This window comes from Humulus lupulus, chromosome 2, assembly GCF_963169125.1.
Source record: "Humulus lupulus chromosome 2, drHumLupu1.1, whole genome shotgun sequence".
NCBI lineage: Eukaryota > Viridiplantae > Streptophyta > Magnoliopsida > Rosales > Cannabaceae > Humulus > Humulus lupulus.
In genome coordinates this window covers 292247064-292264153 of record NC_084794.1, presented here as the reverse complement: position 1 = coordinate 292264153, position 17090 = coordinate 292247064, and the positions used below count along the sequence as shown (strand labels likewise).

Here is a 17090-nt window from a genome sequence, read left to right as displayed (position 1 = left end):
TTCGTTTTTCTTTCAATTAGTGCGGGTTTATGCTTTGTTTGGTTGTTTTTGTGAATGTCAGGAAGAATTGAGCATGTGGAAGAAAATGCCAAAGAAAGGGAAGAAATAATCAAGTTTTTCATCTTATTTTGATAAAGAATGGTTCTCAACACAATTTGGAAGTGTTGGTGAAATTTTGGGATGAAAACTTAAAGAATTGAAAAATTCCTTAAGAGCCACGGCATGAGCAAAGTAGAGCCGTGGCTAGGGGGAGAAACAGAAGCATTGTTTTTGAGGACATCTTAGGGCCGCGACATAGCTATGGAGGGCCGCGGCATAGATGGGCATTTTTCCCAGAATTCGTTGGTACGGGCCGCGGCATAGCTATGGAGGGCCGCGGCATGGAAAGGGCTTTTTGCCCAGGAATGTGGATACAGGCCGCGGCATAGTGTATGTAGAGCCGCGGCCCGCCTCTTTAAAATTCGAAATCTTAGGTTTTTAAGAGGGGAAAAAGAAGAGAGAAGGACGTACGGATGGAGGGAGAAGTTCTGGTTTTGAAGGCTCAAGCTTAGAGTATTTTTACATGTTTTTCTTCCTAATGTTATCTTTAATTTCTGTTGTGATTAGCACTATGACTATGAACTAATTTTCTGTTTAGGATGTTCCATTGAATCTCTTGAATTTCTGTTATGACCTAATGCAATTTTAATTTCCTCTTCTTCAATCTTCTTCAATTCCATATAATCTGTTCTTATAGAATGATTATTGATTGGCCATCTTTAGTCACATTCATATGTTTTTAAGTCAAAATCTGAGAAGTGAGATTTAATTATTCTTTGGTTATATTGGACATAATTTTGATTTAGAACGAAAGTATCTGAATTAATTGTGTAACTGTTGTTAAGTTGTGGAAATTAATGCTGCCTTTGTGGTTCAATTTACCATAGAAATATAGGAAATTGTCACCTAGGTTGAGTTTATAATTCATAGTATGATTATAGGCTGCTGTATCAACTTGTTAATTGAAGTAGGTAAAAATAAGAAGAATTCACATTTTGCATTAGGGAATAATAGGAAGGATAGTTGATGAGATTGAATATCCTAATTGTTTCTCAGTGATTAAAGTAAAAGTTTTACTATTAGTTTTTATTCCATTTAATTTCGATTATTATTTCTGCATTTTATTGTTACTTTTGATGTATTTTACAAAAATCAAGAATTTCAATTCATCAAATAGAACAAGAAATTAATTGACTTGTAATTGATAACTCAGTCCTTGAGGACGATACTTGGTTTTACCATTTTATTACGAATTTGCGACTGTGTGCACTTGCATAGCAAAATTATCGCAACAGAACCCTTAAAAGCTTATCTGAGCAGGTTTGCCAACATGGCGGCCCGAGCTAAAGACACGGACAAATGTTCCAGACTCATGGTTATGAGAACTGGAATCCTTGTTGGGGGCGATTTGTGGAAAGAAAACCAGAGGAAGGGTGTCAGCACCATGGATGAATTCCTAAACAAGGCCTAGAGATGGATAAACTTGGAAGAAGCATGAGCGTCGGTCGCAGGAACCGGCCAAGTCCCTGACCAGCCCGCTAGAGCGGAAACGGACGTCGTAACTACGAATCAAATCGTTCCCCAGAATAACCAAGGGGGAGGAAGCAAGAGAAAGGGAAATGGAGAGGGCAACCAGAATGGTCCTAAGAAAAACAAGCCCATGGAGAAGTTCAAACCAGTCTACGCTACTTATGCTGACCTCACGGATACTAGAGAGCGTATTTTTCTGGCAAATTCTCCTCGCCTTCCATGGAAAAAGCCGGAGCCCTTGAAAAATCAAAGGGAAAATAGGGACCCTTCCAAAAAATTTCGATTCCACAATGACATTGGTCACAACACAGAAGATTGCAGGCATTTGAAGGATGAGATCGAGACGCTCATCAGGGCTGGGCCCTTGGCCCAGTATGCGCGGAATCGAGTCCCTTCCAGTAAGCTCGCTGGGCAAAGCACTCAACAAGCTCTGGAGGCTCCTATGAACCAGCCCGTGGCCCGGGTAAATCAGGATACCCCTCCTCCCATAGTGGGGGGAGAAATAACCACCATCTCCGGAGGCCCTCATCTGGCAGGCACGAGTAGATGTGCCCAAAAGAGATACATCAATGAACTGAGGACTCATAACGGAGTTGAGTTTATCCCGGAGCAACATCTGGCTAAACAACAGCAATTGGAGAGACAGCCAATCAGTTTTATCGAAGAAGATGCTGGTCATGTCCAGTTCTCGCACAACGATCCTCTAGTCATAACCGCCTAGCTCGCCAATCGGAAAGTTAGAAGGATACTAGTTGATAATGGAAGTTCGGTGAACCTGTTTTGTTGGTCCACGCTAGAAAAAATGGGGTTGTCTGTAACCGAGCTAAAGGCCACCTCCATGATGTTGTATGGGTTTTCTGGTGAAGGGTCGGCAGCGATAGGAACAATCAAGTTAGTAATAACCTTGGGTGAGGGACCCCGAACTATTTCCAAGCTCCTCGAGTTTGTGGTCATCGATTGTCCCACCGCGTACAATGCAATTTTGGGTCGCCCTACGTTGATGGCATTCGAAGCCATAACTTTTATCTGCCACCTCGTAGTCAAATTCCCCTCTTCTACGGGGATATGTATAGTCCGAGGCAATCAGCTCGCTGCCAGGGAATGCTATAGCATTTCCATGAAGGGAAAGTCACAACTCGGGCAGCAGACAATGGCCATCCAAGACGGGAACGAGGAATCCCAAGAAGTGAGTGATAGCCTTGCGATAGAAGAACCTAAACAAGCCGATGGCGTAGGTACAATCATGAGTGATGATATCGACCCAAGAATAGGCAAAGATAGATCCAAGTTCCAGGCTATCGAAGAGCTCGAAGAGGTAAACATCGATCCTAAAGACCCTTCGAGGGTGGTTAGGCTCAGGAAAAACCTTGGCCGTGAGAAAAGGCGGAGCAGCTGAAATTTCTGCAAGAAAATGTAGATGTTTTCACCTGGGCTCATGAAGACATGGTAGGGATAAGCCCGAGCGTCATCATGCATATCCTTAACTTGGACAAAAACATGCCTGCGAAGTCCTAGAAACAAAGGCGTCTGGGCACGACCCGAGCTGCGGCCCTGGAAAAGGAAGTACCTCGACTTTTAAAATGCAGCTTTATTCGCGAAGCAAAATACCCAATCTGGGTCGCCAATCCTGTTCTGGTTCCAAAACCTAACAGAAATTGGCGGACTTGTATCGACTTCTCTGACCTGAATAAAGCATGTCCTAAGGATTGCTTCCCCTTGCCAAGAATTGACCAATTGGTGGATGCCACGGTGGGACACGAGCTCATGTCCTTCATGGATGCATACTCTGGTTACAATCAGATCGCTATGAATCCCGCGGACTAGGAGCATACAAGCTTCATGACTCCAACCAACGTCTATTGTTATAAAGTCATGCCCTTTGGGCTAAAGAACACAGGAGCTACATATCAGAGATTGGTTAACAGAATGTTCGCAAATAAAATCGGGAAAAACATGGAAGTGTATGTTGACGACATGTTGGTCATGTAAAAACCTGCCGATAACCATGTTCCCGATCTGAGGGAGTGTTTTGAGATCCTAAGGAAGTATGGTATGAGGCTGAATCCCCAAAAATGTACCTTCGAGGTGGCATCAGGAAAATTTCTAGGGTTCATAGTCAACACTAGAGGGATAGAGGCGAACCCTGACAAAATCAGATCGCTACTCAAAATACCACCTCCCAGGTCACGAAAAGACGTCCAGAGTTTGACAGGAAGAGTGGTAGCCCTTAATCAGTTTATTTCAAAGTCTACTGACAAGTGTTTGCCATTCTATAACCTGCTCCGGGGGAACAAAAAGTTTGAATGGACCAAAGAGTGTGAACGAGCCTTCCTCGATCTAAAAATGCATTTAGCCAAGCCATCGATGTTGTCTAAACCAACGACATGAGAGCCTCTTTTTCTTTACTTAGCTGTTACGGAAGATGCGGTTAGTGTCGTGCTGGTCCGGGAAGATGACCGAGTTCAAAAGCCAGTCTATTACATTAGCAAAAGACTTCTCAAAGCTGAATCGTGGTATCCTTTGATGGAAAAGATGACTTTTTGCCTTATCACGGCCTCCAGAAATCTTAGCCCATTCAATCCACGTCATGACCGATCAACCTTTAAGGCAGGTACTCCAGAAACCTGAGGCATCGGGATGTCTTTTGAAATGGGCTATCGAGCTCAGCCAATTCGAAATATTGTACGTACCACGGACAGCAATCAAAAGCCAAGATTTGGCTGATTTCATGGCTGAATGCATTGGATTCCAAGAGGAACCTGTGGGAGAACCGGTGCAGACCCTGTGGAGAGTCTTTGTGGATGGTTCATCTAACGAAAATGGGTCTGGAGCTGGAATTATTTTGATATCCCCAGAGGGGCATCGTTTCCACTCCGCGTTACGATTCGGATTCAAGGCGTCCAACAACGAGGCCAAATACGAAGCTCTATTAGCTGGGCTTAGAGTGGCAAATGAGTTGAAGGCCAGGGCCATCCAGTGCTACAACGATTCCAGCTCGTGGTAAACCAAGTATTAGGGGAATACTAAGCGCGGGGAACCAAGATGGCAGCCTATCTGGCCAAGGTGAAGACAGAGCTATTTGAATTTGAATACAGCCTAGTCGAGCAAATCCCTCGGGAATAGAACGCCAATGTTGATGCTCTAGCAAGACTCGCCACCTCAAAGGAGGCCGAAACCTTGAGCCTGATACCGGTGGAATACTTGGAAAGACCAAGCGTGGTGGAGATCACAAGGGAGGTCGAGATGATTGACACCAGGCCGACCTGGATGACTCCCATAGTCGAATACCTTACAACAGGGAAGTTACCCAACGAGCGAAATGACGCGAGGAAGATACTCTATCAAGCTCCAAGGTATACAATCATAGACGGAACATTGTACCGACATGGCCTTTCCCTGCCTCTTCTGCGATGCGTTCTGTCGGAGGAGGCTAAAACCATTTTGCATGAGGTGCATGAAGGCTTTTGTGGAGATCACACCGGGGGGCAAAACCTGGCCTTAAAAATATTGAGGCAAGGATATTATTGGCCCACTTTATCAAATGACCCAATTTTCTACGTCCGAAAGTGTGACAAATGCCAATGGTTTGTGTGATTGCCCGAGCTCCACCAGTCGAGCTGAAGATGATCTCGTCCCCATGGCCGTTCGCGGTCTGGGGAATTGATTTAATTGGAGCCTTGCCCACGGGAAAAGGAGGAGTTCGTTATGCAGTCGTGGCCATTGACTATTTCACGAAATGGGCAGAAGTAGAGCCCCTGGCAACAATAACGTCAAAGAGAGTCCTCGATTTTGTGGTTAAGAATATCGTCTTCCGGTTCGGACTGCCAAAGAAGATTGTATCAGACAATGGAACCCAGTTCGATAGCGGTGTCGGCGGTGCATTGCGGCTGGCAGCAGCACGTACTCCTCTTCTGCGAACCAGAGGGGCTTCATTGTTCACCGGAGCAACGTTGGAGGCATTTCCATTGGTGCGAGCAGACTTCGGAGCGACATTGCTGTAGAGTTCTAACAGTTGAGAGAAACATGTCAGAACTTTACCCTAATGGGCTCTAAGGAAAAACTTAATATAAACAAACATAACTCGAACCTATTAATTATGACTTCTTATGAAAAATATATAAGCATTCTTTATTATTAGAGTGGGTTTCTATACTTAGAAAAATAAGCCATCTTTATTTTCTAAGTCTGTTTCTAATCATCCTATATGACTTAATTCTCAGACTCAAAACTCATCTTTGTTCCAAAGTTAACCATATTGAGGGAGGGCTGGGATCAGTAAAATCGTTCCCACTATTATGACCCCCTAACTCTCAATATAGAAATATGGTTCATTGATTTGTATCCACCCTCACGAACTTAGTCATTATTTATTATTTATTATGATTGCAAAAGAAAAATCAAACTCATACATGATAACAAAATAATCATGATATTAATTTGGAAGAAAAAGTTTTCACTATTTACAATCATAAAAGTAAAAAATAAATAAATTAAAATAAACATTGAAACTAGTCTATTCTAAAAATTGGGATCTTTTACATCCGATCCTTCATCTATCTCTTCATAGTCATCATTGTCTTGTGCCTCAAAACTCCCTCGAGGAAGATTCGTAAAAATTCTATGTTTTTGTCCATTTGTAAACTGAAATTCCATTTTTGAAGTGAACCTAAGTATGAGAAAGTAATGTAACGCCCTGGTTACCCCAGAACAGTTACGGTGAACGGTGGACCAGAAATTTGACTCGCTACCCGAGTCCTTTGGTCAAAAACGTGCTCTAAGTGTAATTAAGGTATAAAACCAATAAAAAGGGGAATGGATATTTTCATTACAAACTGCTCTGCAGAGCTAATCAAAACATTTACAAGTTGTTCTCAGTACAAAATGGTCACTACTGCTTTAAATTTACAATCCCGCCGACCTAAGCGGCAAAAATAGGGTAAACCCCCTAGTTCCTCTGAGAACTCCTTGGACGTGGTGGTCAAGCGGCCGCATATGTACACATCACCACCTAAGCTCTCCACTCAAGGCTAGGTGAGCTTTTCTTTCCCTTTACCTGGACCACATAGCACCCATGAGCCAAAGCCCAGCAAGAAAACATAACATTATTCATAAACATTATCAAATGATTATCATTATAATCACACTGAGCATAAAGCCTTCAAACAAATGAGTGAACATCACATGAGGTCCTGATAAACCATACTGAGTGGCTGAAAAGCAAGTCACTAAAACAAATGGAAGAGTGGCTGCTAGATAAGTCACTAGCCTTCAACAGGTTCTGGTAAACCATACTGAGTGAATGTCAAGCATGTCACTGTTTCAAGTGGGAGAGTGGCTGCTAGGCAAGCCACTAGCCTCCAAGTGCTTATTTCATTCATCGACCCTCGGGGTCAGCCTAGCATTAATGCTCTTTGAGTCATTCAATGCTGATAATCGATTAGATCTAATCTTTGTTGGCTTGCGTTAGCACGCTAAGGCCATCCTGACTAATGAGTCAGCTCAACGTGACCAGTGCCCAGTACTACTGCCGAACCTGACTAATAAGTCACAGCTTCACTGTTGATACTAGCACCTTTGCCAAATCTGACTAATGAGTCAGTACCATGCACAAGTGAGCAACATATGCTAAACATTCCATATTCAATCCAAGTCCATATTTACACAACCAGCATGCTTCATGAATATCCATGCATGTCACACTTGGGGTGCAGTTTTCTTACCTCTGGTTCGAGCTAGAATGGATAAAAGAACGACCCCTGAGAACGATCAACCTTTTGGTCTTTTAGCGGTTACCTGGTCATAACCAATTATGGGATTCCATCAATAAAATGAATAATAAAATGTTCGCAAACCAAAACCTAACCTCCGGGGCATCAAACACTACTCAACCGGGTAGTAGGTTCAACCCCGAGGCCTTAGGCTTGAATCCCCATGCTAGAAACCCCATTTTGGCCAAAAATTCCCTAAGGGCCGCGTCCCTCCTTGGCCATGCTGTGGCCCACCCCTCAAACAGAGGCTCCCAAACTCAGCATCCCCCAAGGGCCGCGGTGCAACCTCCAGTTCAACCAAAACCCTTGTTTTTCTTCCCTTACGTTTTCTATTGGAACCAACCCTTCAAACCCAGTTTAAACACCACCCAAACCTCCAATAAAATCCCTAAACTTGTTCTATATCACACCCTTAGCAAAACCCAAGACAAACCCCAATTAAAACTTCCATCAATTCCAACAATCCTCCATAAAAACACAAGCTGAAATCTAACACTAAAACGGGGTATAACCAGAAAGTACTAACTAAAACTCACCTTAAACCCAAGTTTGAATCTCCTTCAATGGTTGAACTAAGTCCACCAACTCAACCCTTGGATTTCCTAGCTTGAAACCCCACTTAGAGCTCAAAAACTTCAAAGGAAGAATGAAGGAAAATGATGTACGGGTTGGAGAAGAAAACTCTGTTTTTGCTCTGTACTTTCTACAGCCATCCAAGGTCATATAAATCCAAACCCCAAATGACCAAAATACCCTTAAGTCACTTAAAGCCTCTAAAACCATTCCAAGGGTAAAATTGGTACTTTCCACCTGTCCCGTTAATCATAATTAACGCTTCCCAATTCCCGTTAATCTCATTATGCTCAAACACCAATATTTCACATCTCGTTACCCTTTAATGCCCGGTAACACTCTAATCATTAAAACACCCCGAGACTCACCCCGAGCCCCGAGCATAAGCCTGTTATGACCAAACCGATATTAAATTTACCATGATCGTCTCATGCTGAATGGCTCGAACAAACCCACATCATAATGTGGTCTCAAAATATATCACCAACATGCATCCAAATAAACAATTTACCCTCAACAGGCCAAATTACCATCACACCCCTATAATTAGAAATATGGACCCACATGCATGCATTTCACATCATATCATAATATAATCAACATATACATGCATTTTATCAATTAATAACACAATTAAGCAAGTATGGCCCTCCCGGCCTACTATTCACGCCATTAAACACATCGGGGACATTCGGGGCATTACAAGTAATATCTCATAGCTACCGGCAATTCATCTTCATCATCTATGGTCTCCCAAATTTCTTCTAAGGTTGCAATCACAGTAGGATAATCTCTAAAAAGTCTAATTACTAAAACGTATTGCTGTGTTGATCTCATCATGATCTGCTTAGATTCTTGGAGGTGACCTATCTCCCTGTGGAACAAAAGTAGTATTCGAGTGATTCTTTCTAACACTCCTACGGTGTTTTGTGGTTCTCTAATTATTTTTACAGTCTTAATGGCTCGGATATCCTCATAAGTTTATGCCCCGTTCATTCTTAACTAAAAACATAAAGGCTAAATTCGTTAGCCATACATATAAACATAATAACTATAACTTAAACATTTACTTAGCGGCAGATTCGGAGCTTTGAGTGTGTGTATCGAGGAGAACTTCATGCGAATGAACCGTTGCTCTGATACCAATTGTAATGACCCAACTTATTCTAGACTTTGGACCATTAAAACTACTTATGCATAGACACTATTCTTAAGAAAACTTACATACAAAATAGTCATAACTTTATTAAAAACTGTAAAACCAAGATTAAAATACATGAAATTCGGGGTAGGATATGGGATCCCATTGTTTGAAAATAAAATAAAGCATAACTTAAATCTTAAAATTCGTTACAAAACAAAGTGTGGAAAATACATAGAAACATAATAAAATGACGAAAAACAACTTCATCCTCAAATCGTTCACGCAGTCCACCGAATCCATTCTCCCTCAATACACAATCCCAAGCTGCCAAAATCTTCCCGCCGCCATAACTATTTTCCTACACATATAAAACAAAGGAATGAACCTAATGCCCATCAAGGAAAATCTACTACAAGCATGAAACATATACATAAACATAAGCTATAAACATATAACATATAGTATAAACATATATCATAATTCTAACCCATGTACATGGTAACTATTGGGGTTTGCTAACTAAGCAACTATAAGCCTCAAAATACAATGAGGTTTGCTAGCTAAGCAACTATAAGCCCCAAAAACATAAAAGTGTTGGGGTTTGCTACTTAAGCAACTATAAGCCCCAAAACATATATCATAACATATAAAAACATACTATAGCATAATCATATAAGCATATAATACTATCCTATTTTCCTTACCAAATATCGGGATGTGAGAACAAGGATGGGATTTTGGAACACTCCTAAAAACCATTAATAGAAAGGTGAGTATTCTAAAAGAAAGAGATGAAAAGGAATGAACTAAACCACCGAGAAGGTACTTACCGACAAGAACCTCAAGTTCAAAGAACTTAGATGCCTAACCACGAATGAAAACAACGAGTAAGGAATTGAGTAGAGAAAAACTATAAAAACTAATGAAACAATACAAAAAGGAACTAGAAATAGGAATACCTTGAATGCACTATAACTGAACTACACCTCAATATCGGAATACACACTATTATCCTTACTTCCCAAGTGTTTAATAAGCTTAGAATGATAAAGCTTATAACCCCAACCCAAGTGTTTAACACTCTAAAGTAAACCTAGCTGCTTGAAGGCTCTGAACTCAGCTTGAAGAATGAGATAAATGGCTGGGTACTAGGTCCTATTTATAGAGTTCAAGAATGAAAAGATCTTCATTTAGCTTGAATAAAAATAATGACTTTTTAATTGAAAAACATTTGAATATTCGTTCAGCTGAGGCTTAAGACTCGTTCAAAAAGATTCTGGACTTATCAAGAGGTTATGGAATAAAATAAGCTCGGTTTCAAAACCATTCAAAAATAATGCCCTAGAGCCGATATATCGCTCATGGTAGGCGATATATCGTCTGGGCTTATGTTCTCGAGGCTCGTCAAAGTGTTCGTGCGAAGTTACGTGTTTTTTGTATTCCCCGAGTGGCGATATATCGCCCCTAGAGTTGCGATATATCGGCATACGCTGAAATATTATACACGTAATTGCACTTTTTCAGCCTAATTTAATTGAGTAAACTGCTTTGACTAAGTCCTATAACGATTTCAAAGCTGCTGGAAGACTCTGGGATTTTCAAATATTACTCTTAATAAACTATTCCTCAAAAAATACTTAATTTCTCAATAAACATGCACATGACAAGTGTCATTATCTTATTGGGTCTATCTAAACCTTATAGTATAATTAATACCATCTTCATAATCTGCTGTATTAATCAAACCTTATGTTATAATTAATATTCTTAAACTATAGGTTGTACTTATAAAATATACAAGTGTTGCTACGAGTGTCCAACTAAGTCCCGACTTGAACCAAAATCCACAGTAATAAACATACTATAACTACTACTAGCTATTACCATCTAACTAGCTAAGTAAAGTTCTTGGACTCTACATGGACACGACCAGGTTCCAAAACTTTTTTTTGATCAAGAAGAAGAATTAAACTTCATTAATCTACCAGCAAAACAAACACATTACAAACCAGACAAAACTACAACCAGTCCCAATCGGGACACCCTCCAATGCAAGCTAACAAAACGACAACCAAGAAAAACTTACATGAGTAATCTATCTAAGAACCTCTGCTGAAGGCCAGAAAGTTTCCTATTTTTTACAATGAAAAACCTAAACTTCATACAGTCTATTATATCAGAAGTTATGCTGGTTGCTGTCCTAGAAAAATTGTCAAAAACACACTGATTTTTGTTCCTCCAAACTCCATACACCACAGCTGCTAGCACAGAAAAACAGATGTCTGCTATCACTCCAGTCCGCCTGTTAGCTAGCCAAACCAGCCAGCTAGAAAAGTCTATTGGCCAAGCTTGAAACCCCAGCCAACTAAAGATTAATTTGACAACTTGCCTTGACAGATAACAATCAAAAAACAAGTGACCATGGGACTCATTCACCACTCCACATACTGGACACATCTGAGAATCAATCCTCACTTTGAACCAGACCAAATTATCACAAGTTAGGAGATAAGCATTGACTGTTTGCCACAGCACAAATCGATGCTTAGGCAATGACAGCCTGCACCAGACAACTTTGTGATATCCTACTTGCTGCTGGCACAGAGAGCTGTTGTATAGCTGAGACGATTGAAATTTCCCTGCATGACTAGCTGCTGTAATCTCTCTATAGGTGTAGACTTCCCTGAGTTTACAAAGCTTTCTCCAGTACCAACTTGTGTCTTGAGGAACCTGATATGACCAGAAAGCTTCCCCTTTTAAATAAACTGCATTAATCCATTTAACCCACAGAAAGTCCGACTTCTCAGTGATAGCCCATATGTACTTAGCTAAAATTGTTTTATTCCAAGCTAAGCCATTCCTAAATCCCAGACCACCATAGACTTTAGGGAGACAAACTTTATTCCAAGAAGCTAAGGGAATTTTATTTCTGTTCCCATTAACTCCCCAAAGAAAACTACGACATAATTTTTCAATCTCCTTAATAATGCTCTGCGAAAGAGTAAATATCCCCATCCAATAATTCCTAAGACCAAATAAAACTTAGTGAATAAGCTGAATTCTACCTGCAAAAGATAGGTGCCTACTAGCCCAACTGTAATGCCCCGAATTTCCTAATAAGGGTTAGGACCTTGATTAGGAGGTCGGGAGGGCCATAATTGAATTATGATGTTATTTAATGATCATATGCATGTTCATGTGAATTATATTATTATATGATGGTAAATGCATGCATATGGGTGTATTTATGGTTATAAGGGTATTTTGGTAATTTGGCCGCTGTGGGCGTAATTGTGTATCTTGGGTGCATGGTTGTGATTAATTAATATAGCCACATTATAAGGTGTATTGGTTTGAGCTATTCGGCATGAGACGATCATGAGATGTAAGTGTTCGGTCTAGTCATAACGGGTTTAAGTTCGAGACTCGGGGTGAGTCTCAGGGTCATTTTGATGATTAGAGCATTACCGGAAATAAAAGGGTAATGGGATGTGAATCATTGGTGCTTGGTAATTTTGAGATTAGCGGGAATTGGAGAGCGTTCATTATGATTAACGATATAGGTTGGAAAGGACAATTTTTCCCTTGGGGTGGCTTAAGGAACCTTAAATGACCTAGGGGCATTTAGGTCATTTAGCTTGGATATATATGAGGTTTAGTAGGCTGTGGAAAACAGAACAAAGTAGAGCTTCATCCTCATCTCCTCTTTTCTCTCCCGTACAAGCTTTTCCCTTCATTCTTCCTTTGAATTTTGAGAGCCCAAATTAAGGAGTTAAGCTAGAAGATCAAAGGTGGGAGCTTAGGAACTTGGTTCAGCCATTAAAGGGGATTCAAAATCAAGGTTGAGGTAAGTTCCAGCCATGAATTTTAGTGGTATACTCTGTTTTGGTTTTAAACTTTCAGCTTGTGATTTCTTAGTGAATAGTTGGAATTAATGGAAGTTTAGTTGATGTTTAACTTGGGTTTTAATGTGGGTGAGTTGTAGATGATGTTTAGTGGTTGAATTGAGTGTTTGGAGCTGGTTTGAAGGTTTGGTTCCAAGAGAAAACGCAGGGGAAGTCGAGCTGGTGCGTGTTGTTTTCTTGGCTGGTCTAGGTAATGAGCCGCGGCATGGCTGTGGTGCGCCGCGGCCCATGGTGTCTGTCAGGGAGAGGCCGCCTCTGTTTGAGGGGTGCGCCGCGGTGCAGCTAGGGAGGGCCGCGGCCCATCAGGGCATTTTTGGCCAAAAGTGAGTTTTTGACTTTGGGATGCTAGCCATAGGCCTCGGGGTTGATCCTAATACCCGATTAAGTGTGGATTGATGTCTCAGAGGCTAGATATTGGTTTGGGAACCTATATTGATCATTTTTATTGATAGTGTCCTATACTTGGTTGTGACTAGGTGACCGCTAAAGGACTAAAAGTTGATCGTTCTCAAAGGTCGTTCTTTAAATCATTCTAGCTCGAATCTGAGGTAAGAAAACTGCACCCTGTGTAATGTGACGTGCATGGCTATTCCTGATGCATGTTGGTTGATTATTAAACGTGACATGCATGGCTGTTATTGGTGCATGTTGGATTGTTAAATATAATGCATGTGATGCATGAGAAACATGTGATTAGGACATGCTTTGGATACTGAGTATGATATCGATCAGAGCTTGTGCCTCTGGTTTGTGCATGGTCCTAATTGTATTGATACCTATTTAGTAAGCATGCTGAATACCTTGTTTATGGATATCGAACATGTGATATATGTTTGGTGGCATGGCTTACTTGTGTATGGCACTGACTAGTCAGGGATACTGACCTAAGAGTCAGAAATGGCATAGCGTCAAGAACGCCAGGCCAAATGAAAATTAGATCTAATCTATATCAGCATTGAATGGCTCTATGGCATTAATGTTGGACCGACCCTAAGGTCGAAGAACTTATAAGCGCTTGCCTGGTCTAAGACCAGATGTTCAGAGCCAGGGCATATGGCACCGGTGACTGATTGTCACATGGCTAGGGGACGCTGTCCATAGTTACGACTCTAGAGTCAGGAGGAAGGTTATGTTGGTGACCAATCACCATGCACCTATCCTGTTAAAGCTAGTGAGATGCTCACTTATTTATTAAGCCCTGGTGATCCTACCGTCACATGGCTAAAGGGTGTTGTCCCCAGGTTATGACTCTATGATCACGAGGAAGGTTATGTCGGTGACCACTCACCATACACCTATCCTGATCGAACTTATGAAAGGATAACCTATCAGTTAAGCCCTGGTGATCCTATCATCACATGGCTAAAGGGTGTTGTCCCCACATTTGTGACTCTTGTGTTAGTCACCTATTTGTTTGGACTGTTGGTTCTGAATAGCCAATACAAATATTGTTGATATTATATCATGTTATATTGTGTTTTCTTGCTGGGCTTCGGCTCACGGGTGCTATGTGGTGCAGGTAAAGGCAAAAGGAAGCTGAACCATCCTTGAGTTGGAGAGCTTAGGTGATGAGGTGTACATATGCAGCTGCTCATCCACCACGGCTGAGGTTTAAAGTGGAACTAGGGTTAAACCCTCTTTTGCTGCATAGAACGGCCTGTTGTAAATATTTTCTTATAATAGACTCTGAAAATATAGTTTTGGGATCCCAGCATATATATTAAACGTTCTAGTGAAACGTTACATCTTAACCAAAAATTTTAATCCCTAAACCGCTAATCACACCTAGTTACACGATTTTGGCCAAATAACTCAGTTAGCGAGTTTAGCACTGTTTACAAGGTACACCGTAACGATCCTTGGAGTTGGGGCGTTACACCAACTATGAATTCGCACTCTAAACTTTTGAATTACGATGCCACAATCTTCATGCTTCCATTTTGTGGGTCTCATTGGCACCCCAAGATATTTAAGGGGAAAAGAGCCTTCGATCAGTTGCAACTCAATAGCCAGCCTCTGCCTTTGTTCAATTGGAACCCCTCCAAAATAAACATGAGACTTGCTAGTATTGATTTCCAGCCCAGAAACAGAACTAAACTCCTCAAGAGCTTCCTTCAGCACTTGAACCGAAGTTAAGTTGCCTTTGCAAAACAAGAGTACATTCAAGCTTTTGCACACCAGATGGTGTCTAAAGGAAGAGGCACAAGCAGCCAATTGGAGCCTCCGAGTTAGGTATTCCATGATTAAAACAAATAAAAGGGGGGACAAAGGATCCCCTTGCCTAAGCCCTTTTTCACCTTTAAACTTTCCTTGAACCCTTCCATTCATGAGCAATAAGTAGGAGGTATTAGTCAGGCAAGTCATAATCCATTTGATAAATTTCTCAGGGAAGCACAACTCAGATAGAAGGTCACCAACAAACCACCAGTCAACAGTGTCATAAGCTTTGCTTATATATATTTTAATAGCACACCTTGGGGAGGCAGCTGATCTCCCATAATTCTTGATAAGGTCTTGAAAAATCATTATGTTGTGAGCTATTGATCTGCCTTTTACAAAAGCACCCTGATTAGCTTGAACCAAAAAAGGTAGAACCTTAGCTAATCGAGAACAAATTAGCTTAGAAATACACTTATAAATGGTAGAGCAGCAAGCAATCGGTCTATAGTCACTAGCTCTTGAAGGATTCTCACATTTGGGGACCAGAGATAACGCGGTGTCAAGGAACTCCTCAGGGATTTTCCCTGTATCAAAAAACTGATTAATAGCTTGACAAACTTCATTCCCAACCTCCTGCCACATAACTTTGAAAAATCCTGATCCAAAGCCATCCGGACCTAGGGATTTAATGCAAGGAATGCTGAATAAAGTTGTTCGAATTTCCTGATGAGAAAATGGCTTTAACAAAGAGAGCTATTGGTCAACATTCAGTTTAGGACCCAGCGCTACACATTGAGTATTTATCATCTGCTTAGCTGAACTAGGTCTTCCCATAATACTCCTGAAGTGGTTCAAAAAATGAGAAACCACCTCAAAAAAATTATCCACCAAACTACCTTGCTCATTAATAAACGAGGCTATTATGCTTTCAGCTCTTCGTTTCTTCAAGTAAGCATGGAAATAGGCTGTATTTGAGTCTCCCTTCCTAAGCCAATCTATCTTACTTCTCTACATTAAAGAACTGTGATACATCTATTCTTTCCTGCCATATATTTCAGCAGCTGTCTTAACAGCATTCTGGAGTGCTATATCACATGGGAAGCGCTGAGCAATAAGACAGGCATCTTGAAAGTCAGTTTTAGCCTTCTGAAATTGAGAGCCAATATCTCCTATTTGATCTTTATTGAACTGTTTCAACTGATGTTTCAGCCTCAACAGTTTATAATACAGAGCCTTTAAACCAGAACCCTGAGAAAACTTGCTCCAGCTGTCAATAACCACTTATTTAAACCTTCTATGGTCTGCCCAAAAATTATAGAACCTGAAGAGTTTGACCCCCAGAAACTCCTTAGTCTGAATAGAAATAGTGCAAGAACAGTGGTCCGAAATTATTTCCCATTTGAAAATTGATGTGGCAGTAGGAAATAGATCCTGCCATTTCTCATTAGCAAAAGCATGATCAATTTTAGAATAAATTCGAGCCTGGCCTTCCTGATTGTTCGTCCAAGTAAAAAAAGAACCTGTTTGATTGAGCACTTCAAGCTGAGAATTATTTAACCATTGAGAAGAGTCCACAATCTCAGCCTTGGAAATAGGCTTTCCACCGTCCCTTTCATTAGCCTTAAACACTGCATTAAAGTCTCCCAATATAATCCAACCATCAGCTGTACTCATAGGTAATTTGTGCCAAAGGTTCTTCCTTTCCTCCAACGTGTTGCGCCCATAGACAAACATTACACAGAAGGGAAATTTCAACCCAGCCATTCAAACTTGACAGTGAACAAACTGACTATCTTCTTCAATCACAGTAACCTTAACAAAGGCCCTCCTCTAAATTATTAAGATTCTTCTTTCAGCAACCAAACTAGAGTAGTAATCCCAGTTCATAAACCTATTACTCATCATCTCAGTTATTTTTGACCCCCTCATTTTTGTTTCCAAGAGAGCACCCACTCCAATTTTATTCTTACT

At 40.9% G+C, this 17090-nt stretch overlaps 1 protein-coding gene across 1 annotated transcript; it reads right to left on the bottom strand.

Moving 5' to 3' along the window:
- Positions 1 to 16151: 16151 nt before the first annotated feature.
- On the bottom strand, positions 16152 to 16883 carry LOC133815694 (uncharacterized). The gene is made up of 2 exons (XM_062248504.1): positions 16441 to 16883; positions 16152 to 16386 (listed from the first exon to the last, which is right to left on the bottom strand). Exons 1-2 carry the CDS (start codon positions 16881 to 16883, stop codon positions 16152 to 16154), a joined length of 678 nt encoding a protein of 225 aa, XP_062104488.1.
- Positions 16884 to 17090: the final 207 nt, after the last annotated feature.